This window comes from Trachurus trachurus (assembly GCF_905171665.1).
Source record: "Trachurus trachurus genome assembly, chromosome: 14".
NCBI classification, from domain to species: Eukaryota; Metazoa; Chordata; class Actinopteri; order Carangiformes; family Carangidae; genus Trachurus; species Trachurus trachurus.
The window spans coordinates 5,840,673-5,863,728 of record NC_139903.1 but is presented as its reverse complement, the minus strand read 5'-3'; the positions used below and the strand labels follow the sequence as shown (position 1 = coordinate 5,863,728).

The 23,056-nt window shown below is 43.2% G+C and overlaps 1 protein-coding gene across 7 annotated transcripts in view; it reads left to right on the top strand.

The window, feature by feature from the left end:
- The window catches only part of rapgef6 (Rap guanine nucleotide exchange factor (GEF) 6), a 140,546-nt gene extending 123,031 nt beyond the window's left edge, over nucleotides 1–17,515 (top strand). For 5 of the 7 annotated variants that reach the window (XM_083986273.1, XM_083986272.1, XM_083986275.1 and 2 more), the window contains 13 exons: nucleotides 521–688; nucleotides 791–1,006; nucleotides 2,674–2,885; nucleotides 3,381–3,504; nucleotides 4,762–4,785; nucleotides 6,193–6,413; nucleotides 6,975–7,148; nucleotides 7,253–7,399; nucleotides 7,570–7,689; nucleotides 8,919–9,180; nucleotides 13,522–14,075; nucleotides 14,994–15,350; nucleotides 16,369–17,515. In XM_083986273.1, coding sequence (XP_083842399.1) covers nucleotides 521–688; nucleotides 791–1,006; nucleotides 2,674–2,885; nucleotides 3,381–3,504; nucleotides 4,762–4,785; nucleotides 6,193–6,413; nucleotides 6,975–7,148; nucleotides 7,253–7,399; nucleotides 7,570–7,689; nucleotides 8,919–9,180; nucleotides 13,522–14,075; nucleotides 14,994–15,350; nucleotides 16,369–16,391 — 2,602 coding nt within the window. In that variant the 3' untranslated portion in view covers nucleotides 16,392–17,515. The remainder of the gene's footprint in view (nucleotides 1–520; nucleotides 689–790; nucleotides 1,007–2,673; nucleotides 2,886–3,380; nucleotides 3,505–4,761; nucleotides 4,786–6,192; nucleotides 6,414–6,974; nucleotides 7,149–7,252; nucleotides 7,400–7,569; nucleotides 7,690–8,918; nucleotides 9,181–13,521; nucleotides 14,076–14,993; nucleotides 15,351–16,368) is intronic. The other 2 variants (XM_083986274.1, XM_083986271.1) reach the window with 1 other exon arrangement.
- Nucleotides 17,516–23,056: the final 5,541 nt, after the last annotated feature.

The following is a 23,056-nucleotide window of genomic DNA, read 5'->3' as shown; positions in this document are numbered from 1 at the left end:
CTTCATTCCTGAGAGACTCTCTGTCTCTCTCTCCCTCCCTCTCTCTCCCCTCACCACTTCTCTCCTTCTTTTACACCGAGTTAAAATATGTCTGTAATCCATCAGCACCATCAGAGGATTCTTCCACCCTTTTCCTCAAACTAATCTTGAAGTGGAGACACAAAATGTGAATGAGATGAACGTTGAAGAGATTTATCTGTGCACAAAGTCACAGCTGGCTGAAAAAGCTGGATCTTAATGTCCGCCCACCGCTGCAGATCCAGCACCTTCTGTAGTTTTCCAGCTCTAAAAATAGACTTATTGCCAACACAGAAATGATGTGGATGATGTCACTCTGACTTTTGTACAGCCTGTAACTCCTTGTAATTATTGTCAGTTAATACCCCCCTTCATTTTTCAGACTCAAAGGATCAGACATTATAATTCCTCTTTGTGTTGTTTTTATGCAGCAGATTTGATAAATTGGCCATAGATATCCAGTATATCCAATCATCTCCTCCTCCTCCTCCTCCCTCTGTAGGTACTACCTGAAGAACAACATGGAGACGGAGACGTTGTGCTCGGACGAGGACGCTCAGGACCTCCTCAGGGAGAGTCAGATCTCTCTGCTGCAGCTCAGCACCATGGAGGTGGCGGCCCAGCTCTCCATGAGAGACTTTGAGCTCTTCAGGAACGTCGAGTCCACAGAGTAAGAGAAGCCGCTCCGAACGTTTTGCTCCTCTCGCCGTGTTGCTTCGTTGCATCGCAGAATATATGTCAGTAACTTCTTCTTCTCCGTCGCGGCTCGCAGGTACGTGGACGACTTGTTCAAACTGGACTCCTCGGTGGGGAGCGGCAACCTGAAGCAGTTCGAGGAGGTGATAAACCAGGAGACGTTCTGGGTCGCCTCGGAGATCCTGAAGGAGCCCAACGCCCTGAAGAGGATGAAGACCATCAAGCACTTCATCAAGATCGCCCTGCACTGCAGAGAGTGCAAGAACTTCAACTCCATGTTTGCTATAATCAGGTACATAGGCTCAGTGTAGAAACTCTCAGAGTGTGTGTGTGTGTGTGTGTGTGTTGGCTTCCGAAAACTGTGTTGTGACAAATAGTTTCATCATTTTCCTCAGTCTCAGCATCAAAGCAGGATTCTTGTTATGGTGACGACAGCCGGCGTTTAGTCCGTCTCCCCTGACAGTTTTTGTGTTAAATCAGCTTTGGCCGCACGTCTGCCTCCCCCAACCTCCCCCTCCATCCTTAGAAGAACCAGCTTCACCCCCTCTCCCCTTACTCCCTCCCCCACCCCCACACTCTCCTGCCTGCTCACTGAATCCACCCTGACTCTCCTAAACCACAGACACTCTGACACTTAAACTGTTTAAAACAAGACTCCCACCACGGTAACACATATTATTATTTGTTGTTCTTCTTTATCACCAACATCTGGACACATGTGGATTCACCTCCAAAGTGTGTTTGTGTCTGCACAGGCACTTGTGAGTGTGTTGGTTGTTTATTTCTTCCATCTGTTTATGCAGCAGTAGAGGATTTATGTATACTGTACTTCATCTGATACATATGCTGTGTACTGCGTTTCTGTTTTATGCCTTGTTGTTTATGTAACAACTTTGCACATGAGGGGGCAAGCGTTTGTAAATTCAGTTGTGATTGGCCCTCGGGCCCCTGAGTCATTTTCTCACTTGGCCTGCTTGATAATCTACAGATCATTCGTCGAGTTCATCGGCAGCATAAATTTAAATATAAATGCATGAAGAGGATGTGATTTATTCTTGATTCGATTCTGAAGTTCAACTCTCTCTTGACTTGTTTTCTAAAGATGATTATATGTATGTTCTGGCCTTTTGTTTGCATTGATTCATGTAGGAGTGTGTGTCCGCTTCAGGTCTGGACTCGGCAGCTCGGTCCTCGTCTTTTCGCTGCAGTAAAACACACTTTAGGACAGAAGTGTGCGAACTCTACTTCCCTTTACAGCCTCCCTTACTGCAGGAGTTCTTCACATAGATGGTTTTCTTATGCATTACCTGCATGCTGCTCTGTATGAAATATTAAATTCAGGGTTTCCTATAGCATTATAAAGTGGATGCACTTGGCTTCATAATGCAGATGTTGAAAAGAGGTAAAGTTATATGTTTGATGGATATGAGATGAGATGAGACAAATCCCAGACCTGGTGACTTGGTTACTTCCTTGTCGACGGTGCAAAATATTGACAAAAGCACAGAGAGGTCGTTGCGGTGGAGATGCAGAGTTGATCAGTAAATGAACGCAGGACTGAAGCTACAACGATGATGATGAGAGCAGAGAGCAGAAGTAAAACGCTGCGCCGGTCGTAATTATCAGCTGTTTAAATGAATCTGCTCAGAGCCTGACGATGCCTTCAGGGGTTTCTTCTGCTCGGGAAAATGGAGTTCTTGCTAATTTGAAGTGGTTAAATTGAAAAGTAGTAACTGTGCAGATGTCAGTGTGGAGTATGACTGTGATGAAGGCACTATACGCTGAAACTAAACTCACGTCTTCTTTCTCCTCTACTCTCTTTTCCCTCCTCTGCTTCTTCACCGCTCCCTGCACCACTCTCCCTCCCTTCTTCCCATCCTAACCTATTTATCTCTGTCTCCCCGGCTCCCCACGCTCTCCTCCTCCTCCTCCTCCTCCTCCTCTCTCTCTCTCTCCCAGCGGTCTGAACTTGGCGCCGGTGGCTCGGCTGCGGAGCTCGTGGGAGAAGTTGCCCAGTAAGTACGAGAAGCTGTTCGGGGACCTGCAGGACGTCTTCGACCCGTCCAGGAACATGTCCAAGTACCGCAACATCCTGAGCAGCCAGAGCATGCAGCCGCCCATCATCCCGCTGTTCCCCGTCGTCAAGAAGGATCTCACCTTTTTACATGAAGGTGAACGCTTTGTTTGTCTGGTTGCTGTGTTTGCTTTAAAGGCAAAAAATATGTCAACTCTCAACTTCCTCTGCTGTCAGGAAGGTTAACCTCAGGTTCGCTCAGCAGGTTTACTTCTGCTTCAAACTTCCCCATTTTCCCTTCTTAACACATCCCACCTAAACCTACATCTCCTTAAAGGTTCTGTTTTAAATATATATATACATATATATCTATGTCCTTGATGAGAAACAACGGCACAGGTTCCTTAATTGTTTAAGTTGAAAATAAAAATCTTAAATGTCCCAGTGTGACTCGGTATAAAAGAGAGATATCGCTTTGATCTCCTGCAGGAACGAACAAGAAAGAGACGAGAACAAGGAGAAAAAAATACCTTTCTGGGACCGCGTCCTGTAAATGTCCCAAAATATGAATCATTTATCTCTTTCTCTGTGTTGACGCTGTCTTCACACTCGCTTATTTTATGTGTGTGTGTCTTTTTGTTGGTCCCACCAGGCAACGACTCCAACGTCGACGGTCTAGTGAACTTTGAGAAGCTGAGGATGATCGCGAAGGAGATCAGACACGTGGTGCGGATGACGTCCGCCAACATGGACCCTGCTCTCATGTTCAGACAGAGGTTGGTTCTTCACATACAACTCATGATAAGTTTTTTGAACTGAACGCTGCAGTTGGAGCCAGTTTCACAGATCGGTGTCACTCGAACCATTTGAATTTGTCGGTAATGATATTAAAGAAGATTTTTATGTGATTATATCATTCACATTATTTTAGTTGCTTGTTTTTTGCAGCAAAATGAGATAATCTGAGTTGTCTTAGTGCATATGCCCTCTTGCATAAGAGCTTTAAGTAGCAGTGTCGCCGTAGGATCACCTCCAAGAACGTCCTGCAAGAAATTCAAAGAACAGAGAGAACAGCAGCTTCTCAAGAAAATGTGTTATTTAGGGGACATTCAAATTAATTTTGTGGCTCGGAAAAAAAACAGGAATTTTGTAAATTATGACACTTTTATCGTGGTTTTATATTTGTAGAAGTGATGCCACTTCTAGAAACTGGCTCTTTCAAACTGTGGCAAAACTGCCGCTTCTCAGAAAGGGACATGAACTCAGAGCGTCCAGCGTAGCCGGGTTAGATTGTAGGTAGACGCCCTGTTTTTATTATTACCAGAGAAAACTACAAATGTGGGCAAAAAGGGAACCACCACACCTCCTCCCTCCACCGGCCGACCTGGATCCTGCACCCACAGGATCAGGCTCGCACACACTGACGGTCTGGTCCCATCAATTCCCGTTCACTTCCTGTCCAGTTCATGTGATATATATATATATTTTTTTTTTGGTGTGTGTGTGTGTGTGATTGCATTCCTCAGCTGGAGTGTGAGAGCACAATTACAGAGACATGCACTGACAGGAAGTGAGGCAGCATTGATGCCAACCACAGTGTGTAGTTGTTTGTATCACTCCGTTTGTGTGTGTGTGTTTATCACGGTGTGTCACTGCTGCAGAGCATGACTGCCCCCTGCAGACACTCTCTTCATACTGCAAGGCCCAAGACATCTGTTTTTTCTTATTGCAGCAGCATCGTCGTCCATGTGTGGCGAAAGATTTTCAAATAAATTTAAAAAAAGAGGCTTTTTTTTTTAATGAGTTGACAAAAAACCATCACACACATGTTTCAGGTTGATATGGGGAGATGTCCTGTGTGTGGTGTCCTCCCATCTCCAGTCATTTTTCTGTTTGTGGTGGCATGTCCTCTACATAGTCTTGTCTCTCCTCCTCGTCCTCGCCCCCCCGACCCCCCCCCCCCCCCTCGTCCCCTGAACCTTGAACTTGTCTCTAAGTCACGCTTCTTCAATCTTCACGCCTCTTGCTTGCAGGAAGAAGAGGTGGAAGAGTTTAGGGTAAGTTTGTCCTGGTACCGCTCTCATCCTGTTTGAGTCTGGACCAGCAGAAGTCCAGTCCACCCCTGCATCCATCCACCCCCCCCATCCCCCCCCACCACCACCATAAACTCTGCATGTCGCCCCTTTTTACCATTATCCGAGTGTATGCGAGTGTCTGCCTGTGCTTGTGTGTGTGTGTGATTAACCCTTCCATTTGCAGTTCCCATTCAATGAGCCATGCTGAAGTCCGTCATTGACCCGTTCATTGTCTTCTCTGTTCATCAGACTGTGTGTTTGAGTCATTTAGTAACTTCAAACAAAAACCTAATGTTTGTTTCCAAGAGGTTTGAGACACATTACGGTAGCGACAGGTCGGGAATAACGAGGATTTCTGACATTTGTCATTCCTTCATATCAGTAAATGAAATGTCGTGTTCTTGGGATGGGAGAACATAAAACAACACGTCTTTACAAACACAACTATCTGATCTCTGGGTCCATTTCTGGAGCTTTTGATCGTATCACATGCTCCTCATCATCAGATTGTGTGTTTGCTCATTCACCACACAGTTACACATGTTCAGGTTTCCATATTTTTGCATCACGGTGAGGACTTCAAAGTTCATTCTTGACCTTGGATCCATTAAGTAGCTGCTCTGGAGCTTTCAGTCATATTGAATGAGCTTCATTAGATGTTTGCCGGTTGGTATCTTTAACTCCATGTCAATAAAAAAAGCAAATAGTATCTGATCTGCTGCTGGTTCCTGGTTCCACGGCCAAGAATGAACTTCAGCTAAAAAAACAAAACAAACTCCACTCATCTGACACAGAGAGGCGAAGGTAAAACAAACCATGAGGAAAGTTGACAGATGCTATTTGACTCTGGTTTGTTGTTTGTCCACATCTGCATCCCAACGTAATAATAATACTATTCCCCATATCGAATCTTGTGCATCTTTTGTTTTCTTAACCCTTTTTGCCTCCATCTGACAGAACTGTTCTGCTGCTCTGTTCTGTGAACGCATGGCACACACTCCCGACAGCTGCCTCCCTCCCAGTTGCATGGTCCCGTTTTTAAACGCTCTGCTCCAGCACTAAGACAGATTGTGCAGATTTTACGGTAGCGGAGGTGTTTGATGAGAAAGTAGCCGTGCCTGTTTTGTAGACGATCGAACTGACTGTTGTTTACCGTTCTTCTCTTTTCCTTCCCTCTCTCGATCTGCCTTTTTGTTTCTTCCTGTCTTTATGATTTTATGCACATTTCCTCTTTTTCTTTTCTTTCCTTCTCCTTCAATTCATCCATTTTTCCTCACTTCTGCACCCCCAATCCACTTGTTTCTTCTCTTTCCTCAATATCCTCCTCCATTTTTCTTCCTTCCTTCTATCCTCTTCCTCACTCTCCTTCCTCCTCCTCCTCTTCATCAGGTCTTTGAGTCAGGGCAGCACCAACTCCAACATGCTGGACGTGCAGGGCGGCGCCCACAAGAAGCGAGTGCGTCGCAGCTCGCTCCTCAACGCCAAGAAGCTGTACGAGGACGCGCAGATGGCCAGGAAGGTGAAGCAGTACCTGTCCAACCTGACGGTGGAGTCGGACGAGGAGAAGCATCAGATCATGTCGCTGCAGTGTGAGCCGGCCTACAGCACCTGTGAGTAACACACCAGCAGCAGACTGTGATTCATGATTTCCTCAGTCAGTTGCTGTAGTTTTTATTACACAAGAGATCGTAGATGAAATAGAAACATAATGTTCTGTGTTCGGTGTGTTTACCACAGCTGAGTCAGTCAAATAGGAGAAGTAGTACAAGTAGAAACTTGTTCTGCAGAGATGACACATGTCCAAAAAGCAGTTTATCCTCCAGATATATTTTGGTTTAACTGTTGGCTCAAATTAAAAACATATCAGTGGACGATAATTGATCTGATAACAGGAGCACAAATTATACTGGTATAATTGACTTGCACTGCCACCTAGTGTACATCACATGTCCTGCAGCTCACAGTTTTCTCAAACACTTGGCATAATGTGAATGTAAATGTGATACATATTATTTACAAAGCAGATCTTTTATAAAGCTCATGGTCCAAGTCACATATGAGCAATGAAGTGATGTTTTTATAGATTGAATAAGATGCTGTGCTGTCAGATATTTAAGTCATTTTGTTTTGTTGACACATTTGTCCTCCTCCTCCTCCCGCTGTGGTTACAGTGTCTAAGAACTTGAGTGAGAGAAGATCGACCAAGTCGGACATGTCCCCGGTGTCTCTGCGCTCGTCTCTGACCTCTGGGAAAACACAAAACCGGGTGTCACAAGTCCTCCAGGTCCAGGTCCCTCTGAACCCTCTACGAAAGAAGAGCACTGCCAAGGACATCGGGACACCCAGTGAGTTCACCTGCAGTTATGAAGCACTGGTTAACATGGGAGGAAAAAAAAAACATGTAACAGACTCTGGAGTTCATTTATTATTTTGTTTTTTTTCTCTTCAGACTCCAACTCTCCCCAGGTGGTGAAGAAACCTCAAGTGACCTCATCAGAGGAGTGGAGCAGCAAGAGACCATCTGATGACACCGTCTCCACCATTTCCTCCCTTCACTCCAGCCCCACGGTGTCGCCGCAGGGATCTCCACGCAAAGGTGAGTCATGAAGTAACAACGGGTGTGTGTTTTTATCCGAGGAACTCCCCAGGTGAAGAGGAGAAACAGAGAAACAGTCGAGAATAGATTTCATTTCAGTCTTTTCCTTCGTAACATTTCCAAGATTTCACAGATTATCTCCCTCCTCTGTCATCTCCTCCTCTCTGCAGTCGGAGGTGTGGCCAAGTCCCAGAACTCCAGCCAGATGAACCTGTCTGGATCTTCGTCGTCACTGACCAGCGACGCCAGCACGAAGGCCGGCACCGCCAGCCTGCGCAGCTACGGCATAGGTGGGGCTCTCCTCCACAAGAGGATCCTACTGATGACCAGGCAGCAGAGCCGAGAGAGGAGCAGGGACAGGGAGAGTCAGGCAGAGGAGGAGGAGGAGGAGAGGGAGGATGAGGCGACCATGACAGAGTCAGTTCAGAGAGGCCTGTTTCCCTCAGAGCAAAGGAGAGGACGAGGGTTAACGTCACAGAGAGACAGAGCAGGACGTCCTACACAGAAATTAGTAGGGACACACGCTTTGCTTCCAGTTGTCCACTCCGGGTCCTGCACGACTCTGTCCCCTCAGTCGCCAGTGAGACCAAAAAGTCAGGAGTCGCCCATCAGGACGAGGCTGATGTCCCCGTTCAGGATGCTGAGGGACAGGAGTCAGTCCAGGGAGAGAGCAGCAGGCAGGAGGACACATGTGGAGGGAACAGCGGAGGTTGTTTCCTCCTCACCGCAGGATGAGGAGAGACGAGGACAGACAGAGCAGAGAGACAGGAGATCAGGCAGTCCAAACCCGTTCGTTTGGCTCTGCAGGGACAGACACAGCAGGAGAAAGACAGTCTGATTGATCCGGTTCATTTCTGTGTGTGTGTGGATGGTGTTTGTTAAGAAACCATCACAGCAGAGAGCTTGTTAAAGTCACTGTTACCTGATAGTTTTACCAACATTCCTCTGTTTCTATGATCCTGTGGAGTTTCATAAGTGTTGTAACGTCCCTGAACTAAACACATTTCAGTCGGCACATGCATATTGAACCTGTCTCTGTAATCCCAAAATGAGACATAATTCTTCTTTAGAGATTCTACTCTGTGAGATGCAGTTTCACAAAAAAAAAAAGAGTTTTTAGTTCAGGTTTGCAGTATTTTATCGCCATTTAGTTTCCGTAGAGATGCAGGTGATTCAGTTCAGCAGGTTTTTCTCATATGAAGTTTAAATTCAAAGCCCAATAGTGTCTTTCACAATGAATTCTGCCCATTTCAGAGGCTCTGTGAGTTTTAAATTCAGGTTTTAGGAAACTGAAACCACTTGTTCTGACTGTAAAACTTTGTAGAGTGAAGGAAAAGGACACTATGACCTTTAACTGGGTAAAACAGTGTTATTGTTGAGTTATTGTCATTAAAGAAGACACAGAAAGTTGGATGTTGTCTCCCTGTATTCTCAAATCTCCGTTCTCGACCACTATAATCTGTATTCCACGTTGTCCTTAAACGTAAACGTCTAAACTCCTCCCCCCCTCCGTCTCCAGGTTACGCCCTCCTACCGGCCGGTAAAGCAGACAACCTGTCCGACTCCAGTCACAGCGAGATCTCGTCCCGGTCCAGCATCTGCTCGGTGGACTCGGTGCCGGCTCCCGGCCTCGACGACCGCTGCACCAGCAGCAACAGGAGCTGCAGCGCTGCATCCACTGTTACCGCGACAACCACCACTACAATGGCCACTGCTGTTGCTGAAAGCACGGCAGCAACAAATGCACACGTTAACGCTGATTACAACCAGCCCAGCACAAGGTAATTCACTTTTAATGATTCAGAGTGGCTCGTCTAATCTGTGTGGTTGAGTCAGAACATCACTGATGATTCTCACAATGAAATGAACTGGAGGCATTTTCTTTGTTTGCCATGTCAAGAAATAAAGATCATAATCATTACCTTAATCAGGGTTCCCATGTGTCCTGGAAAACACATGGAAAACGAGAAAAACATTTCCTGGAAAAGCTTGAGTTGTCCTGGAAAATTATTCAGCTATCAGTGCTCTATCTATTTGACTTTTTCAGACCCCGCTAAGGATTTATTTTTCAAAGAAAACTAGAGACTTTGAGTTGATGAGTGTCTCACAGTATTGGACTTATTGTCTCCTCTGCTGAGTGACAGATGGAGGAGTAGCAGAGAGCTGTAGTAGGCCCGCTTTAAAAACAAAAACAAATGTTTGCGGCGTTCTATGATAAATTTGTCATAATTTCTAAGTGTGTAGTAGGAGATTATTTCATAGATAAATTAGAGCCATAGACTGCACATCTTTAAATCAGACTGCTGAGGGTGAGAGAGGAATAAAGATAGAAACAAACTGGTTGAATGTACAAAATAAGATACAACTCTCCAAAGTATGAATTTGACAGTAGATGGTGTAGTAACATGTCTGTCAGACTGTAGCAGCTGAAAATGTCCTGGGAAATGATTTCAAGAAAAGAGTGGGTAGTGGGTACCCTCTTAATATAAACCTCAGTTTATGTTGCTACATGCAGCTTTTTCCTACAAAACAGTGTCATTATGAAAGTGAGAAGCCTGGTTTTTCCCAGTTTTCTGTCCACATACAGAGGCTGTAATGTAGGAAAGCAAAACGCTGCGACAGCGAAGCAGCAGCATGAGAGGAAACGATTTGGCTAAAAAAAAGAAACCACTGAAAGTAATAGCAAATGACTAATATAATTCTCATTTGTAACCACAGTAACCAGGTTACTGTAGTTCATATATGTCAGATTATCAGTAGGACCTGACCTCCAGTGATTTATGTGCGCATAAACATCACAACCAACTGTGTTAGTCGTTACAACAAGACACTTCATTTCATATTCACAACATATTAAAGATTCTGCCACTGAGCTGAGAGGATTCATTCTGGTCTCAGTGCAGAATCACATGTTTGATAAATTTCCCAAGTGAGTAGGAAACTGGTTCATCTTTTAGTGAATAGATATTTACGGGATTCATTTTGGCAAAGTGTCCAAGTTTGGATTTTTGTAAAGATTCTTAAGTTTGTTTTAAAGCCACTGTGCAAAATACATACATACATGTGATTATAGCATCTTTTAAAATATTTTAACAGACATTTGGTGCAGTTTATGTTTTTCTTTAAGCCGTCTTCTTTAAGATCCACAGGTCAGATCTGTGATTATCAACACACCTCACTGTCTTCTTTTGATAGAGCCACTGGGGGCTGGATGACAGAGGTGGATCTGCTCAAATCGTAGACATAAAGCCAGTTCTGACGCTACTAATGCAACATAAATAAAGCTGTTTCAGGCAGACAGTTTATCTTATCTTAAAGTTAATTCATTGTGTATTAATGAGTGATCAGTCAGATACAACTTTAGGATACAAAGTGTCTCTTCGGTCTGGACAGGAATGTGTGAGGTTGCAGAAAAAAGGGATGGATGTGGAAAATCAATATGTTCACATCTCACAGGATTGAAATTACCTGACACTTTCCAAGCCATAAGAGTTTATAATGATGGAGATTTTGGGCAAATTTGCCGTTAGAACTTTTAACAAGAGCAATTTTTACCTTATTTACCAGGATCCATGTTTGCTCATATCATGTTTTTAGGTAAAGAAGAGTTGGGCTGAGAGATGGGAAGTCACATCTGACTGAGTTTAAAATTGACTTGACTACACCTGACACCATAAAAACATAGTCACACACACACTCACACGGACATACAGTAATAATCAGAGACCTTCCCAGTGGCCAACAAGAGCTTAAAGACACTGACGACTTTTCCACCTTTAGCCGCTCCTCCTACGTTTCCTCCCCCAGCTGGATTCCAATTATGTCCTTTCCTTATTAAAAACTCTGAGAACAGGAAGTCGTAAAACACACTGTGTTTTTATTAGCGTCCCACATTTACTGCCCTTCTCTCGCCTCCTTTTCTCCGTTAACAACGTATCGGTTTTCACGCAGGCGGCTTTTTAATCTGGCTGAGTAAACAACACGGCTTTTTTATTGTCTGCTGTTTGTTTATTGTTTCTCCATGATCAGGCCATTCTGTCTCATAAAGAGGAGACTGTAAAATATCACCGGACAAAATAATCCGTCTGCTTCTCTGTTATTATATTGCCTCCGCAGCCTTGTTGTATAACACTGACACTGTTTTTTATGAAATATGACTCGTTTTCATTGAGTGGCTTGTTTGTCCAGTAAAATCACGTCAGCGAATCAAACTGCTGCTTTATGAAAAAGCAGCCTAGGAAATATCACAAAAAGTTTGTTGTTGTGGTTTTTTAAAATTGAGACACTGATCTACGATGCTGCCAAATGTTTGTTTTGTGATTTCTTGTTGGTTGTTTAAGAGCCAAGTGCACAGATGAGGCGTAAACTTTAATAAGTGGACGTTCACAGAAACAGGTTGAAACAAAAAACACTGGAAGAATCTGTGTAATAACTCATCCAGACACAGGGAAGAAGTCGCTGTTGTTGGAAGGTGAAGGTTGTGTAGAGACAACAGTGAGTCGTCTGCGTAACATCAGACTTTTACCAGGCCCCCACCTCCTTTTTTATATTTATTGAACCACCTCATATGTCCTGTCTTCTCTCCTCATCATCAATTCACTGCAGCACAGTTTACACCTCTCCCCCTGCCACCCAACAGCTAAATGTAATATTGTTTCATACTGTTTTCTTTCTTCCTAAGAGAATAGTAACTTTCCTTTTTAACGTCTTTGTTCCTACTCGCACATATTTTTCTAAACCCATGGAGTTTATATACACTCTCTATACAATTCGGATTTAATCATACTCATAAAACTAAAAAATATCTGCACAACATAAATAGAAAATGAATGAGTGTGAAAAACTATTAAAGCAGATATCAGCTTCACGGCCGTTTCGGCTAATGCTGCGTTCAAGGCAGGCTTTTGAAACCGTAAGTTACAGCTTCAAGTCACAACTACGACTTGGTAGCGTTCCAGGTAACCCGTAGCTCGTGTTTTTACCATCCTGTTGTCTGTGAAAGTTCCCTATAACGGCCACTCGTAACTTCCGACCCGTGAACTCGTACCAGATCGAACTGGTATGACTTCACAGGAAGGAAAAACACAAAGTACGAGTTTCTTTGAACGCACCATGAGTTAGCAGCCCCCGCCCTTGTCAGGCATCAATTGGTCCTCGTGCTACGTCACCACATTCACGCGCATCCCTTGGCTGCACACACAGCCCTTCATGCCGTTCTCTCTCCTCATTGGATAACACTTGTATCCCACAAGGAAAATTTTCTCCTCGGGTTACAGCAGAGCAGAGTGACGGAGAGACTCGTGTTTAGGCTGAAATACTTCATGTAAGTGATTGCTGACGGAAAATAGGACTATTTAGGACTTATATTAACAAAAACATTCCACTGATATCTGCTTTAAGAAGAAAACTATATATGTTTTCATCATTGATCTGATGTGTTTTTGTGTATTTTATGACTATTGAATAGTCATAATGGATGTTATTTTAAAGCTCCATGTGGATTAAGACAAGTTTCAATTTGACAAACGAGCAGATTTATTACAACCAGAGCAACAAGCATAAAAAAAAAACTCAACAGTTCTTCTTGTGGAAAAAAGTTGCATCTTTATCTCATGCTTAGTTCCAGGAGGAACACAGCAGGTGGTCCTGTAACTGGATGATTTATTCATTATCAAACATCCATCTGTGTTTATGAGACTGTTGTGTAGAAAGACAATTATAAATGATTTTATCAGCATTGACTGAAGACAGTACGCCTTTGATCGGACCAGGTTTCATGCTGCTGCTGGTTTCTTCATCTCTTTCACTGCAATTTCAGCATCTACATCATCATCATCATCATCAGTTGATTATTGATCATCTGAAGAGTGAACTGGGACGGGAGTTCATCCAGATGTCTGAGAGCCAGAGATAATTGTTGTAGTATTCTCCAATAAAGCCTAATCAACACACATTAACACACTCATTGTGTATTCACAGGGACAGTCAGCGAACATTACACTAATACTTTGAAAGCATTGGTTTAAATTATTCTCTGTGTAAACTGTCTCTCTAAATTACCATTGGTGTAAACTCCTGCATATTATAACCACTTATGTCACTGTCTCTTTTATGCGCACTAGTTCTTCATCGATGACGCGAGGATACGTGATGCGAGCCTCCACCTTCACCTCCTCCATCTCTACGGAGGAGCTGACCCCAGACCACAACTCTCTGGACTCGGTGGCCGACAGCGGGCGCGGCAGCTGGACGTCCTGCTCCTCCAACTCCCACGACTCCTTCCAGAGCCTCCCCGCCTCCTCCTGCCGGCCCTGGGACCACGGCATCCACGGCCACCCGCTGGCGCTGCCGCACACGCACCTGGGCGGCTTCAAGCACATGCAGCTGGCCGGGCCCATCGCGGAGGTCGAGGGTCACGCCGCGGCGGGTCACGCTTGGGCGAACGAGGGCGGCGCCAAGCAGCACTCCAGAGACTCCGGCTCGGAGCTGTCCAATCAGTCGCGGCAGAGCTGGGCGTCGTCCAGCTCGCTGTCGGACACCTACGAGGGGAATTATGGGACGATAAAGCGGCGAAACACCTCGGAGCACCCCTCCTCGCCAACCAACGAGGACGGAGGGCAAAGCACAGACCCCGCCTACAAAACGGTGACATCAAGCACAGAGAAAGGCCTGATAGGTGAGGGGTCAGGTTGAGAGTTCGATTCCCTGTAAACACAACAGTGTTTCCCATTTAAAGCTTTAACAATAGTTTAAGGAGTCATGCAGTAAGACATCAGCTTCAGCTCTTTAGACCAGTTTGGCTTGTTAATACGTAGTGGTAGTTGATGTACTTAGTGTGTCCTGTTGCTTTATTTGCTCTCCGACATTTCTGTGCTCTAGAGCTAATCTCACCAATCAGGTGTGATTCTTGTTGCCGTCGGCTCTGCAGCTGATAAAAGTTACTGAGCAGAGTGTAAATTTGTGTTTTGGATCCTCTGCTGTTCTAAGACTGTGCAGTTTGTTAGGATTAGGTGGATAACACAAGTAGAGGATGAGCTGAGACAGGTTTATATCCACTGCTGAGACAGTTAGTCAAATTATCTGTTAGTACAGCAACAGAAAAAGAACTGATAGATTTCTGATCATCGATTAATCGTTCATTCTCTGGTTTCTAGTTTCTGTAATAAATCCTTAGGATTTGGTCAAACACAACACAACGCACCTTTAGACCCCAACAAACAACGATGAGCACTCCTCACACTTTCCTTATATGTGTAAGAAGTGAACGATTGATCGATTAGTCTGTTACAGAACTGATAGATCGTTCATTAGTTGCAGCTGTAGTTGTGTCTGTATCTGCTGCATCATCCATCTCATTGTTTGTCTGTTTTTCTTTTAATTTTGGACACATTTTGCTGCATGGACGGTTGTGTAGTGTGTTAGTGAAACATCACATTGATTTCATTTTTCCATGATTTTCTTTCGTTTTTTCCCCTCCCCTGCTCCCCTCCTGCTCCTTCACCTTCACCCCACCCCCAACCCACTCCCCTTCCACCACTCCTCCCCTCCCTCTTTGCTCCATCCCTCCTTTCTTTTGATCTTCACCTCCACCCAGTGTACTGTGTCACCTCCCCCGCCAAGGATGAGCGTTACCGAGCTCCCCCTCCCACCCCTCCAGGCTACCAGGGTCTGGCTCTGGGGGATCTGGGCCTCCCAGACGGAGTAGTAGGTGGGCCCGGAGGCCTCCTCCCCAGGCCCCCTCACCTCAAACCTCCAGACTACAGCGTGGCGCTGCAGAGGAGCAAACTCCTGCAGAGCCCCGCGGCGGCCGGCGGTCTGGCCGAGGCTCGGAGGCTGGCGGGGAACCATCACCTCCACCACGCAGACGCCCGGGCGGCCGGCTCCACGCAGGGCTACTCCAGGCCGCCCAGCATCTGCCTCCCATCGCCGGAGTTGGCTGACAGCGAGGAGGGTACGTCCCCACAGGAGGAGGAGGAGATGACAAATGTGTCATCATCCTCTGTTTCACACATTGACTCACATGCAACATTTCAGAGTTTATAAACAGCACAAATAAATAAAGTCGTGCTGCACTCTAGACTGATTTAATCGTGTTTAGGATACCGATAACTTCCTGCAACTGAGGTTAAGAAAGGCCAAGATGAAGTAGCTCTGCATCTGACTTTACAAAACAACAGACATGACATCACTACTGTAATCACAACAAAGACAAGAACAGTTATGACTCTTCAAATATCAACATTCATTATTGTTTCAAATCAATTTAGTGGGCAAACAAACTATGTGATAAGTGAAAATAATGTTGGCTAATTATGATTGGCTCTAGGAATCGGCAAAAAAGTGAATTATCTGACTTATCTGTGTTTTGGCTGATAATTATTGGTCAATATCGGGCCGATAATTATCTGATAGTTATCGTGCATTCCCTACCTGTATGTACTGTAAGTACAATCTTCTACAGTAACAGGGTTTTTTGACATTGCTAAACTGAGCCAGGCGTTTTCTCCCCAAGTTTCCTCTCTGCTACTGGGTTCATTATTTTTGCAGTATCAGTTTTAAGATCCATGGAGATATCTGGATGACAGTTGCTTTAAAGAATTGAAAGGATACCTGGGTGTCTCTTGGTGTAAATTAGGAAACAACTTTTAGAAGGTAGAAAGAAGTTGTCAGTGTTTCCCCAGGCCTGCTCCAGGTTGTAATCTGAGTTTTAGCTTTAATCCTATCTTTGTGTTGTTGATGATTTTAGTGTTAGGGATTTTATGACAGTGGATTGTACTGCAGAAAATCTTTTTTAAACTTTCAGTTACCATCATTAGACCAGTCACTTCTGTGTGTTTTTTTTTATATAAAGTGTAAATTTTTAATTTTAAAGTGTTGAACTTTACATGAACTCTGAAAAACATTTTTTTAAATCCTCCGTTTTCTCCTTTAGTTCCTGTCAAACATTTTTTGTCTTTTCTCTTTTCCAGATGAACAGGTGTCGGCGGTGTAGAGATGGAGACGTCCTGCTCTCACACGCACACTCATACACGCTCATTCTCTCTCTCACACACACACACACGGGCCAGGTCGTGTTCTTCAGGCTTTGGACTGAGTTCAGCAGCCTGTCGTCACCACGTGTCAGAGCACATCCTCCCTAAAGACCGTGTGAAAACACCACGGACCATAATGCACCTCTGGACAGACAGAGGGGTCATGTGACCTCGCTCCACCTCCCAGGACTCTTTTAAACCCATTTTCACACCACAAAAGCGAGACTTGAGATACTTTTTAAAAAACTCTTGAACAAAAGCAGAGAGAGGTGTTTGTGATGGAGTCACGTCACCACGGATGGATTCACAGAATAAACAAAGAAGGAATGAGAGACAGTTGACGATGCCTCATTAGAAGAAGTGAGCATCCTCGGAAGCAGACCACCATGTACCTCCATTTTGCGCTCCACGCTCTTTTGTCTAAAGGTGTTTCCCATTGTTTTATAAAATTTTAACATGTTGTACAGTGATTTTTCTTTTTTGTTTTTGTAAAAAGTTTTTTTTTTCCTTCTTCTTTTCCTTTGCATCTCTGAGCTTTGCAAAGTTTTAATGTGAGAACCGTGAGGAGCAGCAGACAAAGGGATCGACAGTAGTAGTTAGTTTTGTAAGTATTATGATGACGAACATCAGCTTTGTGGGGGATTGTTTTTTGTTTTAGTTTTTTTTTTTCTGTTTCGCTTTGCTTTTTTTGTTCGTGGCTTTGTTGTCAGCTCAAAAAAAGATGAATGTAGACGAATACGAGACGAGAAAAAACAGATTTAGAGATCTATGTGTCTCTATTTAAACCCTGGCACTGATGATGTAAATCTACACGAGTGACATCAGTTCCAATGCACAAGAAAAAACGCTACAAAGCCAATTTTTATCATCCCGACACTTAGACTTAACTGTATTTGTCAGGAGAAGCCCTCAGGAGCCACATAGAGCCCCGTGACACATTTTTTTCACTTTCGACTCAGGAGGTGAAAAGAGAGGAATGAAACTAACCCATGAACTAACAGAGAGTCTGTTTGTGTTTAGCACTTATTGTACTTTGTTGAGCTTTCTATATATATATATATATATATATATATATATATATATATATATATATATATATATATATATATATATATATATATATATATATATATATTAAAAAAAAGACAAGCAGTATCTCTCAGGCAGTTTAGTGTCTCGGTGTCGTGCTTCGCTCTGCGCCACCCAGCCACCTCATTCTCTTATTGCTCGTTCAGTCTGACGCGAGGTACTGTAGCGGCATGCTGCCTCCTGGATGTTCTATGATAACTGTATTGTAACTCATTTTTAATGAGCTGAAGAACAAATGCCTCGCTGCTTCCTGTAGAGTAAAAACGCGTGTCGTTATTTTATTGCAGCAGCTATAAAAAAAAGAAAAAAGAAAAAAAAAAAGATAAATTAGCACTGTGTGGCCACACAACATGCATGCGTATACGCTCACACACGCGCACACACACCAGAAATCTTCATTGGTGTGCATAAAGACAAAGGACAGTGTTTACACCAGTGCTTACACGTTTTGTTTACAGTGTTTATTAGACTAGTTGTCTATTGAATTACAAGCTGAAATGTTAAAGTATAATGCTCCAGGTTCTTTTTGACCTTGTACATTTGTTTATAAAGCAGCAGGAATATGCAGATGCAGCATAAACTCTTGACTATGTGCTCACAGTGTACCTCTCTCATCTCAAGATTTTTTTTCTTTTTTTTTTTGCTTCTTATTTAAAAGAACAAGCAACAAAACAAAATCAGCAGAAGATAATGTATTTTAAAATCCCGGCTCGCATCTTCATTCCATGTTCATAGTTGATTTTTTGTTGAATATTTAAAGGACGTGCTTGAAAATTGTTTATTTGTGTAGAAAACAGAAGCAAGTTTGTACATTCTGACTAATGTTTTTTTTTTTTTTTTTGGAGAAGGAACTATGGTTTTTATGTGTTTATCTGCGGTGCAGCAGGGGAGTAACTGGAATTAGACCTTCTGTTTCTTGTACTGTCTGTGTCGCGCGCTGAAGCTTCGTTTGTATTTTGTTTTTGCCACACAAAGACTTGAAATGATTATTTGCTAATATATACATGGCATATATATATATGAATTTATACATATATATTTTTGTTGTTTCTTTGCCATAAATTAATGTTAACTGATCATGTATAGATGAGAGAAGAGAGTCCTCTATAAATGCTATTTTTGAATATTTTGTTATAACAAATAATCCGAGGCTGTGATCGCCCCGTGTGTGTGTTCGGGCAGGAGTCTTTCTGTCGGTTCATTGTTCCTCACTTGTTTTCTCCCCTCACACTCTGTTGTTGGTGCCATTTCTGATCTGTCTATAAGTGAAATTGCTGCTGTGTTATGGGATATGACTATGTGTGATTGTGTGAGTGTGTGTGTGTGTGTGTTGTGGAATTGCATTTGTGAGGTTGGGATCATAGCATTTAAAGGAAAGAAAAAAAAAAGGTTTTGATTCAGTCTTGGCGTGGAGCACATAAGGAAAGGCTCAGAAGTTATTTCCATTGAAAGCTCTTCTTATTTTGCAGCTCTGATTGCCCTCGCCTGCAGGACGTTGGGCTTCTTGTGGGGCTCCTGCTGTCGGTTTCAAACTCAGATTGGATGATTGAAAGGTGTTTTTTTTTATGCTATTATAACTCTGTCAGTTTGAATTGAACAGCCACGATGCCACGTCTAGTGTAGTCCCTCTTTTCCCTCCTGTCACCTCAGCAGAACTTCCAGCTCTCCTCCTCAGCGTGCTCTGGTTTTCACTCCATGTCTGCAGGTGTTTTCTGAACGATGACCCTCAACCAATTTCTTTTTTACTTTAAAAAAAAAAATCTCCATAGAATAAACTTTGAAACAGACTGAGAGTCAGAAACTGACACTTTCTCTTTTACATTTTTCTTTTGCACAACCGTATCACTCAGATTTTAAACCATGAATCAGTATTATCTCCTGTTTTAGTTTTAGAATATAGTGACACATGCTACTCCCCTTAGTTCACCCATTCCAGTCTGTGAATGGAGTTAAGAAAATGCTGCACTTTTTTTTTGGCAGTCATCAACTGTTGGATTTAAAACCTTTTTTTATTACATTCTGCACATGTTGATGTTTCCATCAACATTTCCCAGCAGATGACTAATAAACGCTCCAGCAGCACTCCACCTGCCACATTTTTTGTCATTTGTTTTTGTAGGGTTTTTTTTTTTCTTCCAGGGCTAAATTTCATTCAATTGAGTAGCTCTGTCTGCCTCCAGTCTTCATGCATTTGGTATGTTTCATGGAGGATGTGGCAGTGAGCAGCTGCCGGCACTGTGAACACAACATGTCAGTGTTTTTTAACAGCATAAACTGGAGAAGACAGAAATCCCACCCCACCCCATCACAGCTTGATGAAAACGTCCCTCCTGCCTGACTGTAATTTAGCCCCCCGTGTCCTGCCGTGTTACCTGGAATGCAATAAGAGAGAAGTGGATGTGTTTTATGTAGACAACTTCTGGCATTACAGCAGAAATGCACAACAATAAGCTTAAATGTGGTGAGTGTGCTGCACAATCTGTACAAAGAGGTATTAACTTGGTCTGTGGCTTAAAGTTTGCTTTTGTCTCACACTTTACATAGCGGTTGTAACTTATGTCTTTTAGAAAGACAACATGATTTTGCTCGTACGCTTTTTATGTATTTTTTACGAGTGATTGTAAATAGTTGTTATATTTTTGTTTAAGAGAATGTTAAAAAAAGGAAAAAAATAAGTCTGATCTACTGATATGATTTTGGACAATTAATAAAATGTTACACAGAAAGGACTCTGTATTTTTTATTAACATGGGGGTTCTTCACCTGTTACTGAAATGTTTGTTGGTCATACATTGCATGAAGCAATAAAAAAAAAGTATGAAGCGATTTGTACGAAGGAGTATGGGCCAGACAAAAAAAAATCTGGCAAAAAAAAAAAACAATGTAAAAAAAAAAATCCATTCATCATTTTTTTTTTCTTTTTTTACTTTTTTTTTTTGCCTAACCTTTTTTTTTGTTTGTTTGTTTGTCATGCCTGGCCCTCCTTCGTAGATTTGGCCGTCGCCATCTTTATTTTTTGGAGGCGGAGCCAACCAGGCTACCTGACGCCGGAGTCGGACTACTCTGCTCCCCGGCTGCTGCTCCAGGCTGCTCCGTGTCGATATGAGATCAGTTACATTCCCAAACATGTGGGTAATCTGATTACTAAAGTGTTTAATTACTTTTAACAGCTAATAAGTAACGTCACATGTCCACGTTTGGAAACACACATAACCTCGTAATGTTACTGTAACCGACGTTACCATGCTAGCTTACAGGCAACGTTAGCATGGCGGCTAACTATAGCAACCATAGCCATAGCAACTTGTTCCAGAGCCAGTCTACGATAAGAAATTCTCTGCTTGTTCCTAGCCTATGGTTATAGTTGGCGGTCAAACATGAACAACGAAAGTGGACTCTCTGAGAGTGGTTGTCTGTTGATGTGGTTGTTGTAGTCCCGCCCTACTTTGCTGTGATTGGCTTTGAATATTAAGTTATTTTTTATTTTATTTTAGGCCAAAATTGTAACGTGTTTGTGAGGTTGTTTTTTGTTTGTGCCACTTTGAACTAGAGCTTTTGTATAAGTAGGCTATTGTATGTATGTATTAGCCATATTTTTTAAGATTATTCAATGAAAAGACATAGCCTATTATGCATGAAGGATTTTTATTATATTTTAAACTATAAACCAGTTTAGAGTTCCGTCAGGACTGCAATTCAAATTGGCCGCCTTTAGGCCACTGTTCGGCTTCTACATACCAACCAAAGTTGCCCACCTCTTATTTCAACCAGCCCACCCTAATAGAGCAGGCCCAAACTGGCCCTGTAGGGATTTTATCACAATCTTTAAGTACGGAGTCGTTTTCGAGGTAAATTTAGAGACTGCTTGCCGAAAAAGTGCCCTCGACAGGACCACGCATCAGCAGTTTTGCATGAATTTACCTCTAAAACAACTCTGCCTCGTAACGTTCCGTTATCTCATAGCATGGTGAATGTGCAGGTCACAACTTGTCCACAAGAGCATTTTGGAGTTGTTGGATTGTGTAGGCTATTTGATGAGTTGGATGAGGGAAACCAAGAAATCCCATGAGCATCCGTAGTGTTGCTCTGAGCAGCTTGCGGCTCTGCTCCGCCGTTCTAAAAATAGCTTGCACCGACAATCAAAGGTAACAAACTTACTGCTATGACTATAGGGATTATGGCAATGAGCCAGTTTGCCAAAATGTTGAACTACCCCTTTAAACTCCCCCGCTAGGAAGGTGCTCACATCTCCGAAAACACCCGAAAAATGATAACATATTATAAACTGTCCATTAAAAAAAAAAGTATTAAATATTTTTTTCAATAAATCCATAACGCCAGCCATAGCCTACTCTTTGATAAAAGGCAGTTCCCTATTATTATTCCAAAGTAACCACACGGGACAAAAGAAGCCCCAGACGGTCTGACTAATTCAAATCATGTTTCACAAAGTTTTGCTCAATCTGACTTTGACACTATCTGAACTACTCTGCTCTTTTCACTGCAATAAAGTTACACTGCAGTGTAATGGAGACGGGTCAGGGTGGTGCGAGGGTAAGGAGGAGGTTTTTGCAGTGTAGAGAGGGGGGGGGGCATGTTAACCAGCATGTTCAAAGAACGGGCCTCTCCATTTCAGAGAGAATATTCCACCACGATGAGAGAAGTTAAAGTTCAGCTCCGAGTGGGATTCGGCTGGAAACGAGTTGGTGAAATTACACACAGCTTCAATTATACATCACAAAGGCCGAAAGAGCCCCACTGGATGGCAGGGGAGGAAACGTGGAAAAAATGTGTGACGTGTAAGTGTGTGAATGTGTGCGTGTGTGCACCTCCTCTGTTTTGACTTTGAAGTCATGACTTTGTCTGGGGCAGAAGCCGAGAGCAGGAGGTGGGAAAACGGAAACTTTACCACCTGAGGGTTGTACACACACACATACACACACATGGGGTTTAGCTTTTAGCATATTCCTGTCCAAATGAAAATCTGTGAGGCAGAACAGTTCGGAAAATATCCTGTCACCTGCACACAGTCTCAGTGTTGCCCTTGAGCACCTGTGCTTGTGTGCAGGTCCTCTCACGAATGAAAAATAAGCTGTTATTCCTCTTTTCTTTTCATGTTGTTTTTTACGGTATGATCATGTTAAGTGTTTCCTACTATTTCACACTCTTTCCTACGTTTTTTGTCTTATTGTAGAGTTTTACATGAATGAACCCTTTATTTGGAGGGCTGTTTAACCTACGGGCGCAATGAGAGAGGGAGGAGGACACTGAAGTTTGAACTTCAGAACTATAATCATCACGTATTTGGGTTTTGTCAAGTTTGTCGTATGAGGACACTGTGAACTCACTCTGTCTGTCCAGGTCAAAGGTCGGCCTGTGATCAATGAGAGCGATATTGTGTATCTGAGGGGAAGTGATGTGCAGCAGAGTCACCGCTGGAGTGAATCCTCTGCCACATGTCACATCACATCTCTGAGACCATTTTTCATAAACCCTGTGGTCCAGGTGTGTTCATGTGTTCCTGTCTCATAGGGGC